The sequence below is a fragment of the Tyto alba genome, unplaced genomic scaffold (assembly GCF_018691265.1).
Source record: "Tyto alba isolate M040663 unplaced genomic scaffold, T.alba_DEE_v4.0 Super-Scaffold_7, whole genome shotgun sequence".
NCBI classification, from domain to species: Eukaryota; Metazoa; Chordata; class Aves; order Strigiformes; family Tytonidae; genus Tyto; species Tyto alba.
In genome coordinates, this window is record NW_024881328.1 from 40,182,445 (window position 1) to 40,196,498 (window position 14,054).

At 41.3% G+C, this 14,054-nt stretch overlaps 1 protein-coding gene across 2 annotated transcripts in view; it reads right to left on the minus strand.

Annotated features, from left to right (window-relative positions):
- Nucleotides 1–14,054, minus strand: part of ABCA12 (ATP binding cassette subfamily A member 12) — an 86,911-nt gene that overhangs the window by 45,909 nt on the left and 26,948 nt on the right. Inside the window, exons 8-18 of one of the 2 annotated variants that reach the window (XM_033010734.2) lie at nucleotides 12,108–12,220; nucleotides 10,916–11,009; nucleotides 9,002–10,785; nucleotides 6,637–7,099; nucleotides 5,886–6,001; nucleotides 5,098–5,204; nucleotides 3,378–3,631; nucleotides 3,147–3,259; nucleotides 2,550–2,674; nucleotides 1,548–1,721; nucleotides 458–622 (exon numbers count right to left, since the gene is read on the minus strand). In XM_033010734.2, coding sequence (XP_032866625.2) covers nucleotides 458–622; nucleotides 1,548–1,721; nucleotides 2,550–2,674; nucleotides 3,147–3,259; nucleotides 3,378–3,631; nucleotides 5,098–5,204; nucleotides 5,886–6,001; nucleotides 6,637–7,099; nucleotides 9,002–10,785; nucleotides 10,916–11,009; nucleotides 12,108–12,220 — 3,508 coding nt within the window. Of the gene's footprint in view, nucleotides 1–457; nucleotides 623–1,547; nucleotides 1,722–2,549; nucleotides 2,675–3,146; nucleotides 3,260–3,377; nucleotides 3,632–5,097; nucleotides 5,205–5,885; nucleotides 6,002–6,636; nucleotides 10,786–10,915; nucleotides 11,010–12,107; nucleotides 12,221–14,054 lie in introns of both variants that reach the window. The other variant, XM_033010732.2, reaches the window with a different exon arrangement.

Here is a 14,054-nt window from a genome sequence, read left to right on the forward strand (position 1 = left end):
AGGACTGGGTTTGTATCGAATGTTTCGGGCAGTCTCGAGGCTTTGGGTGTGATCTAATTCACACTAAAGCTAGAACAAATTTTTTGCTGTTGACTCATGTGGTTTTGGATAGCCTTTAGTGGGCAGTTCTCCTGTTGTTTTCACAAGCTGACCCTTTCCCAGTATTTTGTTGGAAGTCTACAAGACAGGTGCTCATCCCCTGCATTTTTGTTCCTAGTGTCGCTCCCACAGTACGTGTTCCCTGTCATGAGCAGATGACGTGCCCACTGCTCCAAATCAAAGCTCTGCCAGGAAGGCAACATATAAGTTTGATAGAGACTCTTCTTAGAACACTGCTGCTTTGAAAGAGAATCAGTAATCTATGATTTAACGCACCTTTGGCTTCTAGAGTAAAAAATTCCTGTGGAAACTGTTCCAGTGGCGTTTTGCCCCCAAAGCATACACAGACTATACGTACCTTAGTCAGTGGCACATTTCTAGACCGTCGGAGCTTCTTCAGAGAATGAATAGCTTGTAGCAATGGATCAATGCCAGATTCAACCTGGTGTCTGAAATATTTCATTTTTGTCAGAAGGCCCAACATCTTGTCCACGGGTTTCTGAAGTTCCTTAGGGAAAAACATCTACAAGAGGCAGGAAGAATATCAGTTATGATTAACAGGAATTTGTGCACACATGCATGTACACACCCATACTGTGTTCATTCCAAGACAAAGATTTTGAAATTTTTAAAACTGTTAGGAGGCTTAGGGAGAGGATGTCCCATGGGAAATTAATGGCATTTGTATTCCTAAATCCCCAAGCGCTTTTGCAAACCACCCCCCTGAATATTACATATTCTGAACAGTACATGTTTCTAAACACCTACAGTTGGGAAATGGGTATCAGATATTGGCTGGGATATAATCCGAGTCTCTAAGAGGTAGCATTTTGCACAACACAGGTGTCAAACACTATGAGTGACTTTTGACCCGAGCCAAATTCATTGGCATTCTCATTTAATAACTTTATTTCCCCCAAGATCATATCTGCAGCAGTTTTTAATAGGTATTTTATATGCACTTCCCGTGAATGGTATTCTTACATGCTGTCTATGCAGTTATATGTGTGGGATATTTGAGTCACTTAATAACTTGGTAGTGCCAACTAGACTGGGAAAATATATTTCACAGGACTTTTTTCCAGGGCTTCTCTTTTCGAGGAATGAAAAAAAATTAGCCCAGTGCTTTATTTTTGGGAAGCCTAAACTCAGCTGGGAATGTTCAAGAGGTTGTGACACCACATAAACAACACTAGCAGATAGGGAGGCATTTAGAGTAGGTCCAGTGCCTTTAAATGAGGTTTGCTGGTTTACACCAGCTGGGATCCTCATTTATATCCACACTGTCACAGCATGGATATGCAATAAAAATTACTGCATGAGCAAAGCCTGATCTTTGGCTTGTGTAAATCAGCATAGCTTCTGGCCACTGCAATGGTATTTTATGACCTTTCAGCCACTACATGCAGCACAGACTACAGAAAGCACTCTACAAATCTAGCACTAACCTTGTATAAGAAATTGTAAATGTCTAAGTGTCGTAACAGAGTGACCCCCAGGATGTATGTCTCACGAGTCCTCTCTGAAAAAGAGAGATTGCAGAACTCTTCTGCTACTGTTTGCAGCTGTGGGTCAGCAGGACGGACGCTGCAAGACTCCAGCTGGAGGATCTGAGAAATGAGCTGTGTTTGCACAGAGAAAGAAAAGATTTGTTAGGGGGTAGGCTGCTCGCTCCAGTATGCATGGATTAATCTTGCCTTGCTGTTGTTCTTTCCACAGTGTCATATTTCAACCCTGAGAACTAGAAAATGCCTACCCATTACTCCCGCTCCAAGGGACAAATCCGAAGGATTGTGTTTTACTACCCAGCTTGCACAGTAGTAAAAGCTTTTGTGGCTTCAATTTCCCATTGACTGATGCACGTGAAGTTTGGAAAAGAGTGTGCTCTTTGGGGCTCAGTCCAAACAAGATGGTTGGGAAGGGGAAAAGCATCTGGAGCTCTGCTTGCGCAGGAGGCTGAGGGAGGCAAGCTCATCTCTCATTCTGGGAGGCTATTTCTGGACCCCGAGTGCTCTCACGAATTGTGGTTAGAAGCGTGCTTCTCCATCTGGACCGCAACAACTTCTCAGAGCTGAGGACACCACCAAGGACCTCACTCAGTCCTCATTAGTCTGTTGTAGTGAACTGTGCCCTTGCTACAGATCGGAGCAATCACTCACCAGGCAGTGCATGGCTGCTTACCAGCTACTGGTGACAGCCAGAGAGACCATATGGCTCCTGGTCTCCAATGGCTGACCTGACGTCAATGACTGCTCTTACTGCATTTCCAACGGCTATTTTTAATCCATAACATGCCATGCTGTCTAGCCCTGTGGGATCATCTACCTCTCTCTGTACCATCATCACGCATGCAGTGATCTGCTTAGCTACATTCACTAACAAATTTTGGTTTTAACGGTCTGAGAGGTAGAAAGAAACAAGATCTCCCACCAAGACGAGAGCAAACTTACCTGACTGCTGTTTTCTGGGAGAGATGCTTCCAGAAGAGCATCAACACTGGCTGTGGACATTCTTGTTGTGGTTTTGAGATCCACTTTGAGCTGGTCCACATTTTTAAACACATCTCTTAACTTTTCTGTAAAGAACAATCAACGAATAATTGGTGTAACAGCTTTCTACAGGCATACAGCAATCCCAAGCACACAGAGAGGACTTTAGGTAAAGTATGGAAGTGCGGTACATCACTGCTGACAAAAAAAACAAACCAAAACAAAAAACTTGTAAAATACAGTCATATTTCCTAGGTCTACAATCTGATTTGTGGGCTGGAGTTGACAGGCCTAGTGATAGCAAAAGTTGCTCAAACACAAAGACTTAGGACTTTCAGCATGCAGGACTATTTGGGCTGTACAGAAAACAAAGGGTAGTCTAGAACGGGCTCTAGAATTACCCTAAATAAAGGATCCCAAGGACATGGGACATGGTATATGGTTATTTCATTAATAGAATTTCTTCCCAGCAGCTAAGCAAGTCTTGGGACTTCCAGCAGAAAGCATGGTACCAGTGACGATGTTTAATAAAATTGCAAAATAAGTACAGAAAACTACCTTGCTTGCTAGAATCTGTTAAATTCTCAGTGATGTTTAACATGGAATTCAAAGCAGTCGTATACTGAGGAATCTCTTGAAAGAAAGCAATTTCTGGTATATTTTCTTGAAACCTAAATTGGAAAAACAAAACCACCAATAAAATTTGAAATACGAAAAGAAGGCAAGAGGCCTTTTCCTCATTTGATAAATAGAATATTAAAGGAGTCTAACTCAGAGCGAGAGCCTCACCACTTCATTTGTGTCTGGATGTTTGTGGCATCCCCAATCAGTACATTTTGAAGCTCTTGCAAGATCCTTCTGTGATTCAGTACATTGGCCACAACTTCGCTGCTCCGTTCAATAGTGCGGAATAGCTGCTCATGAGATTGACTTTGTTCACACACTTCTTCAAAGCTAACATTAGGGAGATGGCAAATATGCTGTATTGACTTAAAGCTCTCGTAGTCACAAAGAAGTGTTGTCAGATGCCAGAGGCGAGATATCTTCAAAGGAAATTTTGAAAAGGAAGACAAATGCACAAACACCAGTTAGATGGCAGAATTATAAAAGGCAAGTTTTAAAGTGTCTAGTTGTCCCTTTCCCTTTTTCTTTAAGATTAAAGTTTTAATATATGTTTTTAGTTCATTCAAAAGGTCTCCAATAGAACAGTTCACAAAAATCATTCCTACATGAGTTTGTAGCAGACCTGGCTATACAACATGGCACAGGATCTAATAAACCTTGCAAGCCTGCCCAACATGCATACACAGCAATATTCCATTTGGACTTACCTGTTGACCAATTAATCTTTCAAAAGACCAAATAAATCTACCTTGTGCAACAGGTTTAGCCTTTCAGATACCACCTGGTCAATCTCTACTACAGCATATGAAACTGAGCTGGCTAGAAGTCAGGACTTCCGCATCTGCCAGCCTGTGCAAAATTATAGTCCTTTGCCTGCTCTGCTATTATGGGCTTCCCTCTGGTCTGACATCATTATTTATATTATCAGTCTCTTATGGAAAGAACTGTTTTCTGTTTTGTGCCAGTAAGTACCTGTCACATTGAGGCTCACTGTATTATTGTTACAGATTTAAGCAGTAACAGCACTGCGTACTGTTATCTTTTTTAAAAAGATGTTTTAATCCTATTTCTCTTATGGAAAAATAGAATAACGTGTGTGTATGCTACCAGCACAGTCATGTACGTATGGTGTAAGAAGCATTTTATCCAAATGAGGCATTGCCAAATCCAGAACTGGTGAGGGAAATCTGTGAATCAATATTGCTTAGGTGCTTATATGAGAAACCATTATGGTGTTGCAAGACATCTAAGACTAAGGGAGCATGTGGGGACTTGGACTCCAGCCACGCTGGTGCCGGTATAGCTCCTCAGGCATAGCGGTAACTTAGTCATGCTTATAACTGCCAGTTGGGTATGCACAATTCCACTGGTTTTCAGCAGGACAGAGGTATCTAAAGTTATTTGTGCCTTTGAAAACTCCTCCCCTATAAACTTCTCAGACGAAGCTCAGGCATCCCAGAACAATCTCATCTCTGCGAGGTGCTTTGCTAATGTACTCAGTGTACTGAACTTCAAAACCACTGGTGCACTGATTTATGAGGAATATGCTGCCACTGGCAACCTATGCAGTGCTCATCCTTTTGGGATGGCTGGTGGAAAACAGAAGCCAATCTATCTAGCAGACTGGGAGAACAGGAACACCTCTACCCTCTCAGAAAAATGGGTGTATACTTGGTAGGGACTCATATAAGAACAAGTTCCTCAGCCCAGTTTAATGGTGATCTTTAAACATCAGCAGCAGGCAGGAAATAGAGTTTCAGTCCTAGTTTTTATCAGCTGTTCTTTTAAGAAACTTTTTTTCCATATGCTGTTTTTCAAAACCTCCACTGTACATTCATGTATCACTGCGGGATGTCCTTCAAGTCAGCATTTTAAGCAGACTCACTTTTAGCTTCAGGAGCTCTGGTATGGATGAATGTTTCTCAGAAGTATTATTTTGCATAAGAGAGTTCTTTTTCAGATTAGTTTGCCTCAAAAGCAGTGTGATGTTTTCTGTGTGAGGAAGAAAACAAAAGTTACTTGAGACAAAAAACACCAGACTTGCAGAAATTTTGCAGATGGGAATATTGGCACTTTTATTCTGAGGTCACTGCTATTTTTCACCAAATTCACAGGGCTCAGGACCTCTGAAATCACAGACCAAGACCTGGGTTTTAATCTGGATTATAACTGATCCAGTCTGAGCAGGTGCTCTGGTCCTAAAGAAATCCACCCCACACTGGTTACAAGACTTCTGACAGTGCCCTTCAGAGCACTGTATCTCTATTCTGCGAACAGATAAACCCCTCTGGTTTTACAATAAACTCTTACGATGAATATCTATGTGAAATACCATGTTAACTCTCAAAAATAACTGCTGTCATTTTACGGATACATAAAGCTGTGAGGGGAATATAGGTTTCTATTTGTAAGATTTCTTTATCTGAGTGTCAGCAACTTGTCATCACATAGAGAAGAGCAGACGTGCCTTTTGGATGGAAAACTTGTATCTGCAATGTGACAGAACTCCAACAAAAAGGAGCCTGGCTTCCCAAGGTCTCACAGCTCTAGTTAATTGCCAGTGGATGAAAAGATGTAGCACCATTCCTTCCCATCATTAGACAAAACACTTTGAAAAGACAGGCACAGCATATTCCAGCTGAGGTCCCACAACATTAATGAAATCATGATTACCTGTCAATTTGCTGTCTTCAACTTCAGTGGCATTTATTAAACATATCAGGTAAGGGTTATAGCTGTTATTCACTGTCATCTGTATGATGGTGTTTTCAAATTCTAAAAACAGGAATCTGAAAAATAAGATAGGATTTTCAATCAGCTTCTCTTTCAGAAACAAGGCATATCAGTGAGGAACCTGTCAGCTGTGTAGATGCTGTTCCTTGGCAGCGTAAATAAGAATTCCAGATGAAGCCACGTGTCTCCCATGACATCTCCTAAGTGGGTACTCTCCCAATTTTATTTTATCAATTCTCTTTGCTGTTATCTCCCAAAGCTGTCATTCACTCTCAAATCACATGTATAAGAAAACACACTTGAAAGTTTCAGTGTGGATGCAAGATATAGATGCAAAAATGTGACTAGGGGAGACTGAGAATCAAAAACTATCACACCACAAAGAAGGGGTTTCTGAAGAGTGTACCACTGGTGGCAAGCTTCCTATAGGATTCTGCTTCCACTGTGAACTGATATATGCCAACACAGAAAATTTTTTAATTGCTTTCTTTTAGCTGAACATTCAGTTCAAGGAGAAATTTCTTCTTCTTCTTCAATTTAACCCACGTCAGACCTACTGTCTTAAATTACGGTGATTTCAGGCTTAAGTTGCTCCACCGGAAGAAAATAACATACTTCACGTGCAATGCTGGAATAAGAATGGTGGTCACTACCCGTAAGTGCAATTGCAATACCCAAAAAGCAAACTCACCGTGTGATCAAACTGGTTGGTGATAGAGTTTGGTCACTCTGAGTCCAAGGTAGGGTCTTGTTGTACAGGGTTTCTGCCATCACAATGAAGTGATGAGAGACAATATCAATCACGGTGTCAAAACTAGTTTTGTTGGAGAGAAAAGCCGAACTGGAACTTATATTGAAATCATCTAGCAGATCAGAGAAGTTCAGCCTCTTGAGAATGTAGAGAGTGGCTTCTATGATTTCTAGAGCTGACACATCATTGGCAGAGCTGTTTGCCACTGCCTCCAACAGCTTTGTAAAGGCAGCTGCTTCGGTTAGATTCCTTTTGGTGTTTAGGAGACTGTCAACCACATCCCAGACGCCTGAGTAATAACTCCACTTGGTTAGGTTGAAGGCGCCTTGGAGGCTCTGCAACAGGTCATTCATGTGGAGCTCATCCTGTGCCACGCTGAAGGGCATGGACAGGTTATTCCAGCCTGCTGAGCTGTCAGAGAAATTTAGGGAGTTCAGCACCGTTTCGTTCAGCATGAAAGGAATGAGCATGTGCCACAGCTGGGACGGGACCACACCACCCACATCCTCAACTGGGATGGGGCAGGAGGCATTACTCTGCAGCAGACCCTCCGTGAGAGCAGTCACAGCTCTCACCTTCTCCTGTACCCAGGAGTTTTCCAGCTCAGAGACAAGGTTTAATTGGGAAAGGAAGCTCAGAGAAAGCTGCAGAGACTGGACAGTGCATGACAGCTCCTCAGAAAAGCGTTCACTGCTGTTCTTGTAGATGGCAGCAAACTCTGGAGACAGTTTCAGGTTTGCTATGGCAAGCTGGAACATTTTTGTGAAGGTGTCATTGTGTACTGCTCCACCCTCCATGCCCATGGAATCAAAGAGGGGCTTGCAGGGGCTCCGCGCTAAGGACTCGCTTAGAGTGGCATTTTCAAACAGCATCTCCAGTGTTATGTGGAGCACATCCTGAGCGGAGCAGTTCTGGGGTGTCCCATAACCACTGTCATCTTTCTCAAGGAAAGGACTCAAGGCTAAATACAAGAACTGCCAAATTTTTGCCGCTAATGAAGTATTGTGCTGCAAAGAAGACTGGCTGAAATCCTGCAAGAGCAAATGTGAGAAATTATAGACAATGTCCATTTTTTCCTCAAATGTTTTGTTTAAGTTGGTGTCATGAAGGACTTTCATTCCTGCTTTCCATATTTCAATCAGTCTCTGGGTATACTTACTGTAAGAATCAAATAAGAGGTTGACAGTTTCAAGCTCACTGATATTATAACTTTTCTGCAAATCTTTTAAAATTAAGATGCTTCTTTGTATGGCCTGCAAGTATATGGAGATGTTGGTTCCTCTGGAGTCTTCTTCACCATACAGCTCAAATATGGAGGATGCAAAGTTTACCAGCTGCTTCAGTTCCTTACTGAAAGGAAGACTGGAGTAATTTTCGATGGAACTGAACTGATTTTGCAGCATGTCTAGAAGTGACTGGGAAGTGAGACTGTCTGTACTATTCCAGTTCATGGACTGAAGTACTTCAGCAATATGCCAGAAAGCACGAAGTTCATTTCCCTGCCTTCTGTGAGGAGAACTCTGGAGTTTCTGCATTAGCTTTGAGAAAGAAGAGATCAGCAGATAATGATTACTGGTATTCACCTTTGCCATGGCAGCAAGAAGCTTCTCAAGGGACAAGAGCTGTTCTGCAAAATTTTCAGAAGTTACAGGGGTCGACAAGAAGTCAGAAAATAATGACACTTTTTCATTTGTGCTGAGATAATTTTCAATGTCTTCAAGCGAGATTGCATGAAGTGCAATCATTTTGATAACCTCCCATGCTTTCTCTGTATTAAAATGAGTCCTGTTTAAAATTGTCTGATTCCAAATCACTGCAGCCACAGTCAGAACATCTTGATTTTCTTCTTCGTAGGGATCAGGGTTGAACAATCCTTCACCACCAACTTCATACAGTGGGAGTATTTCTTGAAATATTCTTTCTAAGTCCAGCATGCTGTTTGTGGCAGAAGTTGAATTGAAAAAGAGTTTTAATGAACTATACAAGTAATTCAGATCTAAGGATTTAATTCCTCCACTAGAATTATGAAAGATATGATGTACTAATGTTTTTCCAGGAGCTACTCCAAAGTCCACAAGAATTAGAGCTTTCTTCATAATTTGGAGGAGTTTCACATATTCATCCACTTCTGTTAGGTTCCATTTAGTGGTCAAGACGTCGCCAGTGGCATGCCACAGCCGCGAGAAGTGTTCCCACTCAGACTGGTTGGGAGCATTTCTGCCCACCTGTAGCAGTTCATATACACTGCTATTCCTGATGGAAGGAGTCGATAACAGATGGGAAATCACAGGCAGCCTATGCCAGCCTGCTGAGCTGTCAGAGAAATTTAGGGAGTTCAGCACCGTTTCGTTCAGCATGAAAGGAATGAGCATGTGCCACAGCTGGGACGGGACCACACCACCCACATCCTCAACTGGGATGGGGCAGGAGGCATTACTCTGCAGCAGACCCTCCGTGAGAGCAGTCACAGCTCTCACCTTCTCCTGTACCCAGGAGTTTTCCAGCTCAGAGACAAGGTTTAATTGGGAAAGGAAGCTCAGAGAAAGCTGCAGAGACTGGACAGTGCATGACAGCTCCTCGGAAAAGCGTTCACTGCTGTTCTTGTAGATGGCAGCAAACTCTGGAGACAGTTTCAGGTTTGCTATGGCAAGCTGGAACATTTTTGTGAAGGTGTCATTGTGCACTGCTCCACCCTCCATGCCCATGGAATCAAAGAGGGGCTTGCAGGGGCTCCGCGCTAAGGACTCGCTTAGAGTGGCATTTTCAAACAGCATCTCCAGTGTTATGTGGAGCACATCCTGAGCGGAGCAGTTCTGGGGTGTCCCATAACCACTGTCATCATTCTCAAGGAGAGGACTCAAGGCTAAATACAAGAACTGCCAAATTTTTGCCGCTAATGAAGTATTGTGATGCAAAGAAGACTGGCTGAAATCCTGCAAGAGCAAATGTGAGAAATTATAGACAAGGTTAGTTATTTCTTCAATGGAAGCTTCACTGGCACTTGTATAACGAAGGATTTTCATTCCTGTCCTCAGAAGTTCAGTCAAGCTCTCGAAGGTTTTGTTGTCAAAATTAAAGAAAAGGTCTATAGATTTTAATTTACTGACATTATAATTCAGCTGTAAGTCTTTTAATATGTACAAGGTCTTTTGGATGGCTTGAGTCACTAGTGAGATATTGGCTACTTCAGAGTTTTCCCCAAACTCTTTAAACACAGCTGTTATAAATTCTGACAGTTGATCCAATTGTTCACTGAAGACACTACTTGAATTATTATTCGGCTTTTGTAAATGGCTGTTTAATACGTCTAAAAACTGCCCATACGCTACGATGCCTGTGTTACTCCACTTCATCGATCTCAGTTTTTCCCCAATGCGCCAATAGGCATTCAACTCATCCCACCAGGCTTCACCCATGGAGCTTTCTACTTTCCTCATCAGTTCAAACACAGGCATCAGTAGGTATTGGTAACCAATGTTGGTGTCCGTCATTATAAAAAACATCTTCTGAAGAGCTAGGAGGTAGTCTGGAAAGTTTCTGTAGGACACACGCTTTAGCAAATAATCGGAGAACAAAGATGGTATTTCTTGCATTCCATGGAAACGGTCTCTGAAGTGTTCCAGAAATGATGGCATGCTAGTGGAGAGCATTTTCAGAGCGTCCTTAGTCTGTGCCGTTCTAAAATTAGAATTACTTAACAGAAGTGGATTCCAAATCATCGTAGCTAATTTTAAAGCACTCTGAATTTCTTTCCACTGGGTCGTTACATTGAAAATGGAAGACCCATTAAAGTCACTCTGTAATTGCAGTGATGTGAAGTTATAGATTTCATCAATTATTTCCTTATTATATGGTTCCTTTAATTTATAATCATGGTGTGGATTCATTCCCAGTTCAAGAATTGCATACAATTTCTGTAATGTTTCATTCTTCAAATTTCTGAATGGATTTAAGCTTTTTAATTCACTTCTATTCATTTTTTTTTCAAAGCCTTTGAAACGATGTAGATACTTTTGTATGGCTTCTAAATCATTTGAATTAATGGACCTCTTGACGTCTTTTCTACCAATCTCTGGTGACTTTATTTTTCTGGAAGGGGGGGAAAAAAAGCATTTTAGTGAATATGAAATCAATGCAAGTGGAAATGTAAAGTGATTTAGAGCAAATATCATAGATTTGAATTATACTGTTAGTAATATCCCTTTAGCTAATGTCTTACCTCAGAGCTTCCTCCAATTCAAACCCTAAAGTCCGACTGTCTTTCCAGTTAAAGCGATTACAAATATAGGCGATCACCAAATTTTTTTCTTTATCTACAACAAATATGTAAAGAGTATATTAGTAAAGATCACATTAATTTGGAAACTGAGAAAAGCTCTATGACAAATCTGTTATGGATAACACGCTCATATGAAGTTAGGCTCCTCCAAGATCCTGGTTAGAAATTTGACTGCCTTTTTGGGGTGTAACTCTTCCTGGCCTTCCAAAGGAAGTCAGGATACTACTCGACATCACAGAAATGATTTTCCATCTCAGGAACAGCTCAGTGCCCCTGTGATCTGGGTGCTAATGGAGCTTTCCTCCTGCTTTAGGCACACTTTGCCATTAGTGATGCAGCACAAGCTGGCCTAATGCTAATTTTTCTTTCCCTTCATTTGGGAATGTTTTTTTACTACCCACGTGCAGGCTTTGACTGCAGTATCATTTATGTCTCCTATAGCCATTTACACTCATCTTGCTATCCCCATGCGTCCAGTCCTCTCACTAATCACATGTCCATGTTTTCCCTACTTGCACTGCATTAATCTGCTTTCTTCTTATCCACCCCAACTTCCACAGTCTCCACCAAAGAAGAAGTACTGAATGGATGGCATTTACCAATCTGACCCTTGTAGCATTTAGCTGCTGTACATTTCCCTTGCCCATTCACATAACTCCAGTTAGAGGGGGATGTCGAGGACTCCTCCTTTGCTGTAAGCTAACACAGGTTTAGAGAAAAGAGCTAATCTTGATGTATACAGCTTGTTGTGCTGCTCAGCCCCAGCCCCTACCTCAATATATCTGGGTGAGTTTGACAGAGCCCACAAATAGAGGCAGATTTTGACACACACCACTCGCCGCCCCCCTCCCCCTCCCCCCCAAAAAAATCAAGATAAAAAATTACTGCCTCCTCATTTCCACCGAGACTGCAAACTCATGTTAATTCATTGTCTACTGTCAAAACCAAACTTTTTTACTTTTTCATTTGAAATGAGGTATTTTATTCACTTTTGTAAAAAGTTGAAAGAAGAATTCATTATGCTGAGCCCTGAACAGTATGCAACCTGTATGGTTACTTATTAGTCTGCAGTTTGCTTCTCCTTAGCACCACAGGTTTTCAGCAGAGATATGACTATATGGAGGAGTCTTACCTTGCTCCAAGCAGTTCAGGGAGTATGGAGGATTTGTAATCCCATTCTGAACAGTTTTGAATCTATCATCAGTCACAAGTGATGCAGAGACATTCTGAGCTGCCAGCACAACACTAAATGGAGAAAAAAAAAAAACAAAAACAAAAAAAAAAAACAACAAGGAAAATAAATTGTGGTTACAGGTTTATGAGAAGAAATAAAACAAGTGTTCAAATAGGAAACAGCTGGAGTACAGCTTATCATTCTTAGAATGTCTGACAGACTAGACATTGCCCCTACTTTTAATTATTTGTTTGATCATGCACAAAATACAAATACAAAGGGCTTTGATAGAAAAGCCATGGCGTTATATTAGCACAAACATGTGTTGTACTCATTAGGTGTACTTATTTAAAGGGTTATGTAAAATCTATAGGCCACTTAAATCCTCACAATAGGTCTTAGAAAATACTCAGGTGATATGTCAGCCTAGTGATTCACTGCTGCGGGTGAATCTCCTCCTAAAAGAAATCAAGAAGCAAGCAGACAAAGCTCCAGGGAGAGCAGGGATCCCTAGGGGATGACATCTGTGGAAGGAAGAAGCAATCACAAATAACTGTTATCATTTCCAATTCCCCTTCTTTCCTCTTTCATACTGTAATAATCAGGCTGACAGGGAAGCAAGGAATGTTTTTCAGTCTTGGGAAAGAACAAGCTGATAATCAGGCATATTGTATCACAGAGGAAATCCTTTAAAAGACTGTCTGTTCAATGTGTGCAGGTTACTGAAAACTTCATGGGGACTATTATTCCCTTTTGCTTCTCCTATATAAAGAGTAGCTCTTCACTGTAGGCACAAGGTCACCATGAAATGCAGAGTCTCTCGCCTGCCTGAAGTTCTGCAGGTGATGCACAAAGAACTTAGCTGAGCTGATTTCAGTGGCTTGAATAAATACATAGTGATTTATGGGAACAGACTGCTAGTGAGAACAGAACACCAGGGATCTCTTTTCTCCTCATTTAATATAATGTCTCTATGCAGGTTTCGTGGACTTGGTGCTCACCATTTCCATTCTGCAGAGGTGCTTGTTAGTAAGAGTCAGAGGGAGAAGCGGGGGAAGAAACCGCAGTTATGACTTATTTAGTTGAGCAATGGCAGAGCCAAGGAGGAAGGAGGCATAGGCTTGACAAAAGTGGATGCATATCATGCAGATTAGAAGGTAGCAAAAATGGAAACAAGTTTTGTTGTTGCCCTTTTATTTCAGTCTAGCAGGGCTTTTCCAGACATTAGCTTTAGAGAAAAAGTTCAGCTTACATGCTTATCTGAAAAACTATCTTAAAGCAACAAACAGGAGCATTTGTGAATTCAGTCTGTAAATCAAGTTTGTGTGCGTAATAAAATTTGCTCCTAAACTTTCTATAGAATTCATGATTTTCAAGTTACATTTCACAGTGGTGGTGTTCATCACGTGGTTATTACAGATGCCACAATAAGCAAAAGTTCTTTTCTTCTTTATCTTCATATTTATGCTACAAAAAAATTTCCCGTACAGCATTTCTTTAGGTCAGTACTGCCTAAGTAAAAGACATGGCCAGGCTTGCTAAGACGTGCTTTTGTAAGCATCATTAAAAATACTATTTGTGCAATCTCTTTGCAATAACTCTTTACTCATGCACTTACACTGCCAGATGCTAGGCATAAAAGCACTGCACAGTGCTGGTGATGAAATTCTATGTGCCTCTTTGTTGTGCCTAGGATAACTTTGCCCAGCTCTGCAGCTGTAGAGCAAAGCAAAGCAGCACAGTAAATATTAATTCTTCCTCGGCACTCAAACAGTGCTGGTTCTCAGGCTTGATTCTGCAAGCCACTAAATGCAAACAAATGTAATAATCCTGTCACTGAAACAGCAGCATGGACAAAACATCTCTGAATAAAATTAAAATTCTTGCCACACTGCTACTGACTCC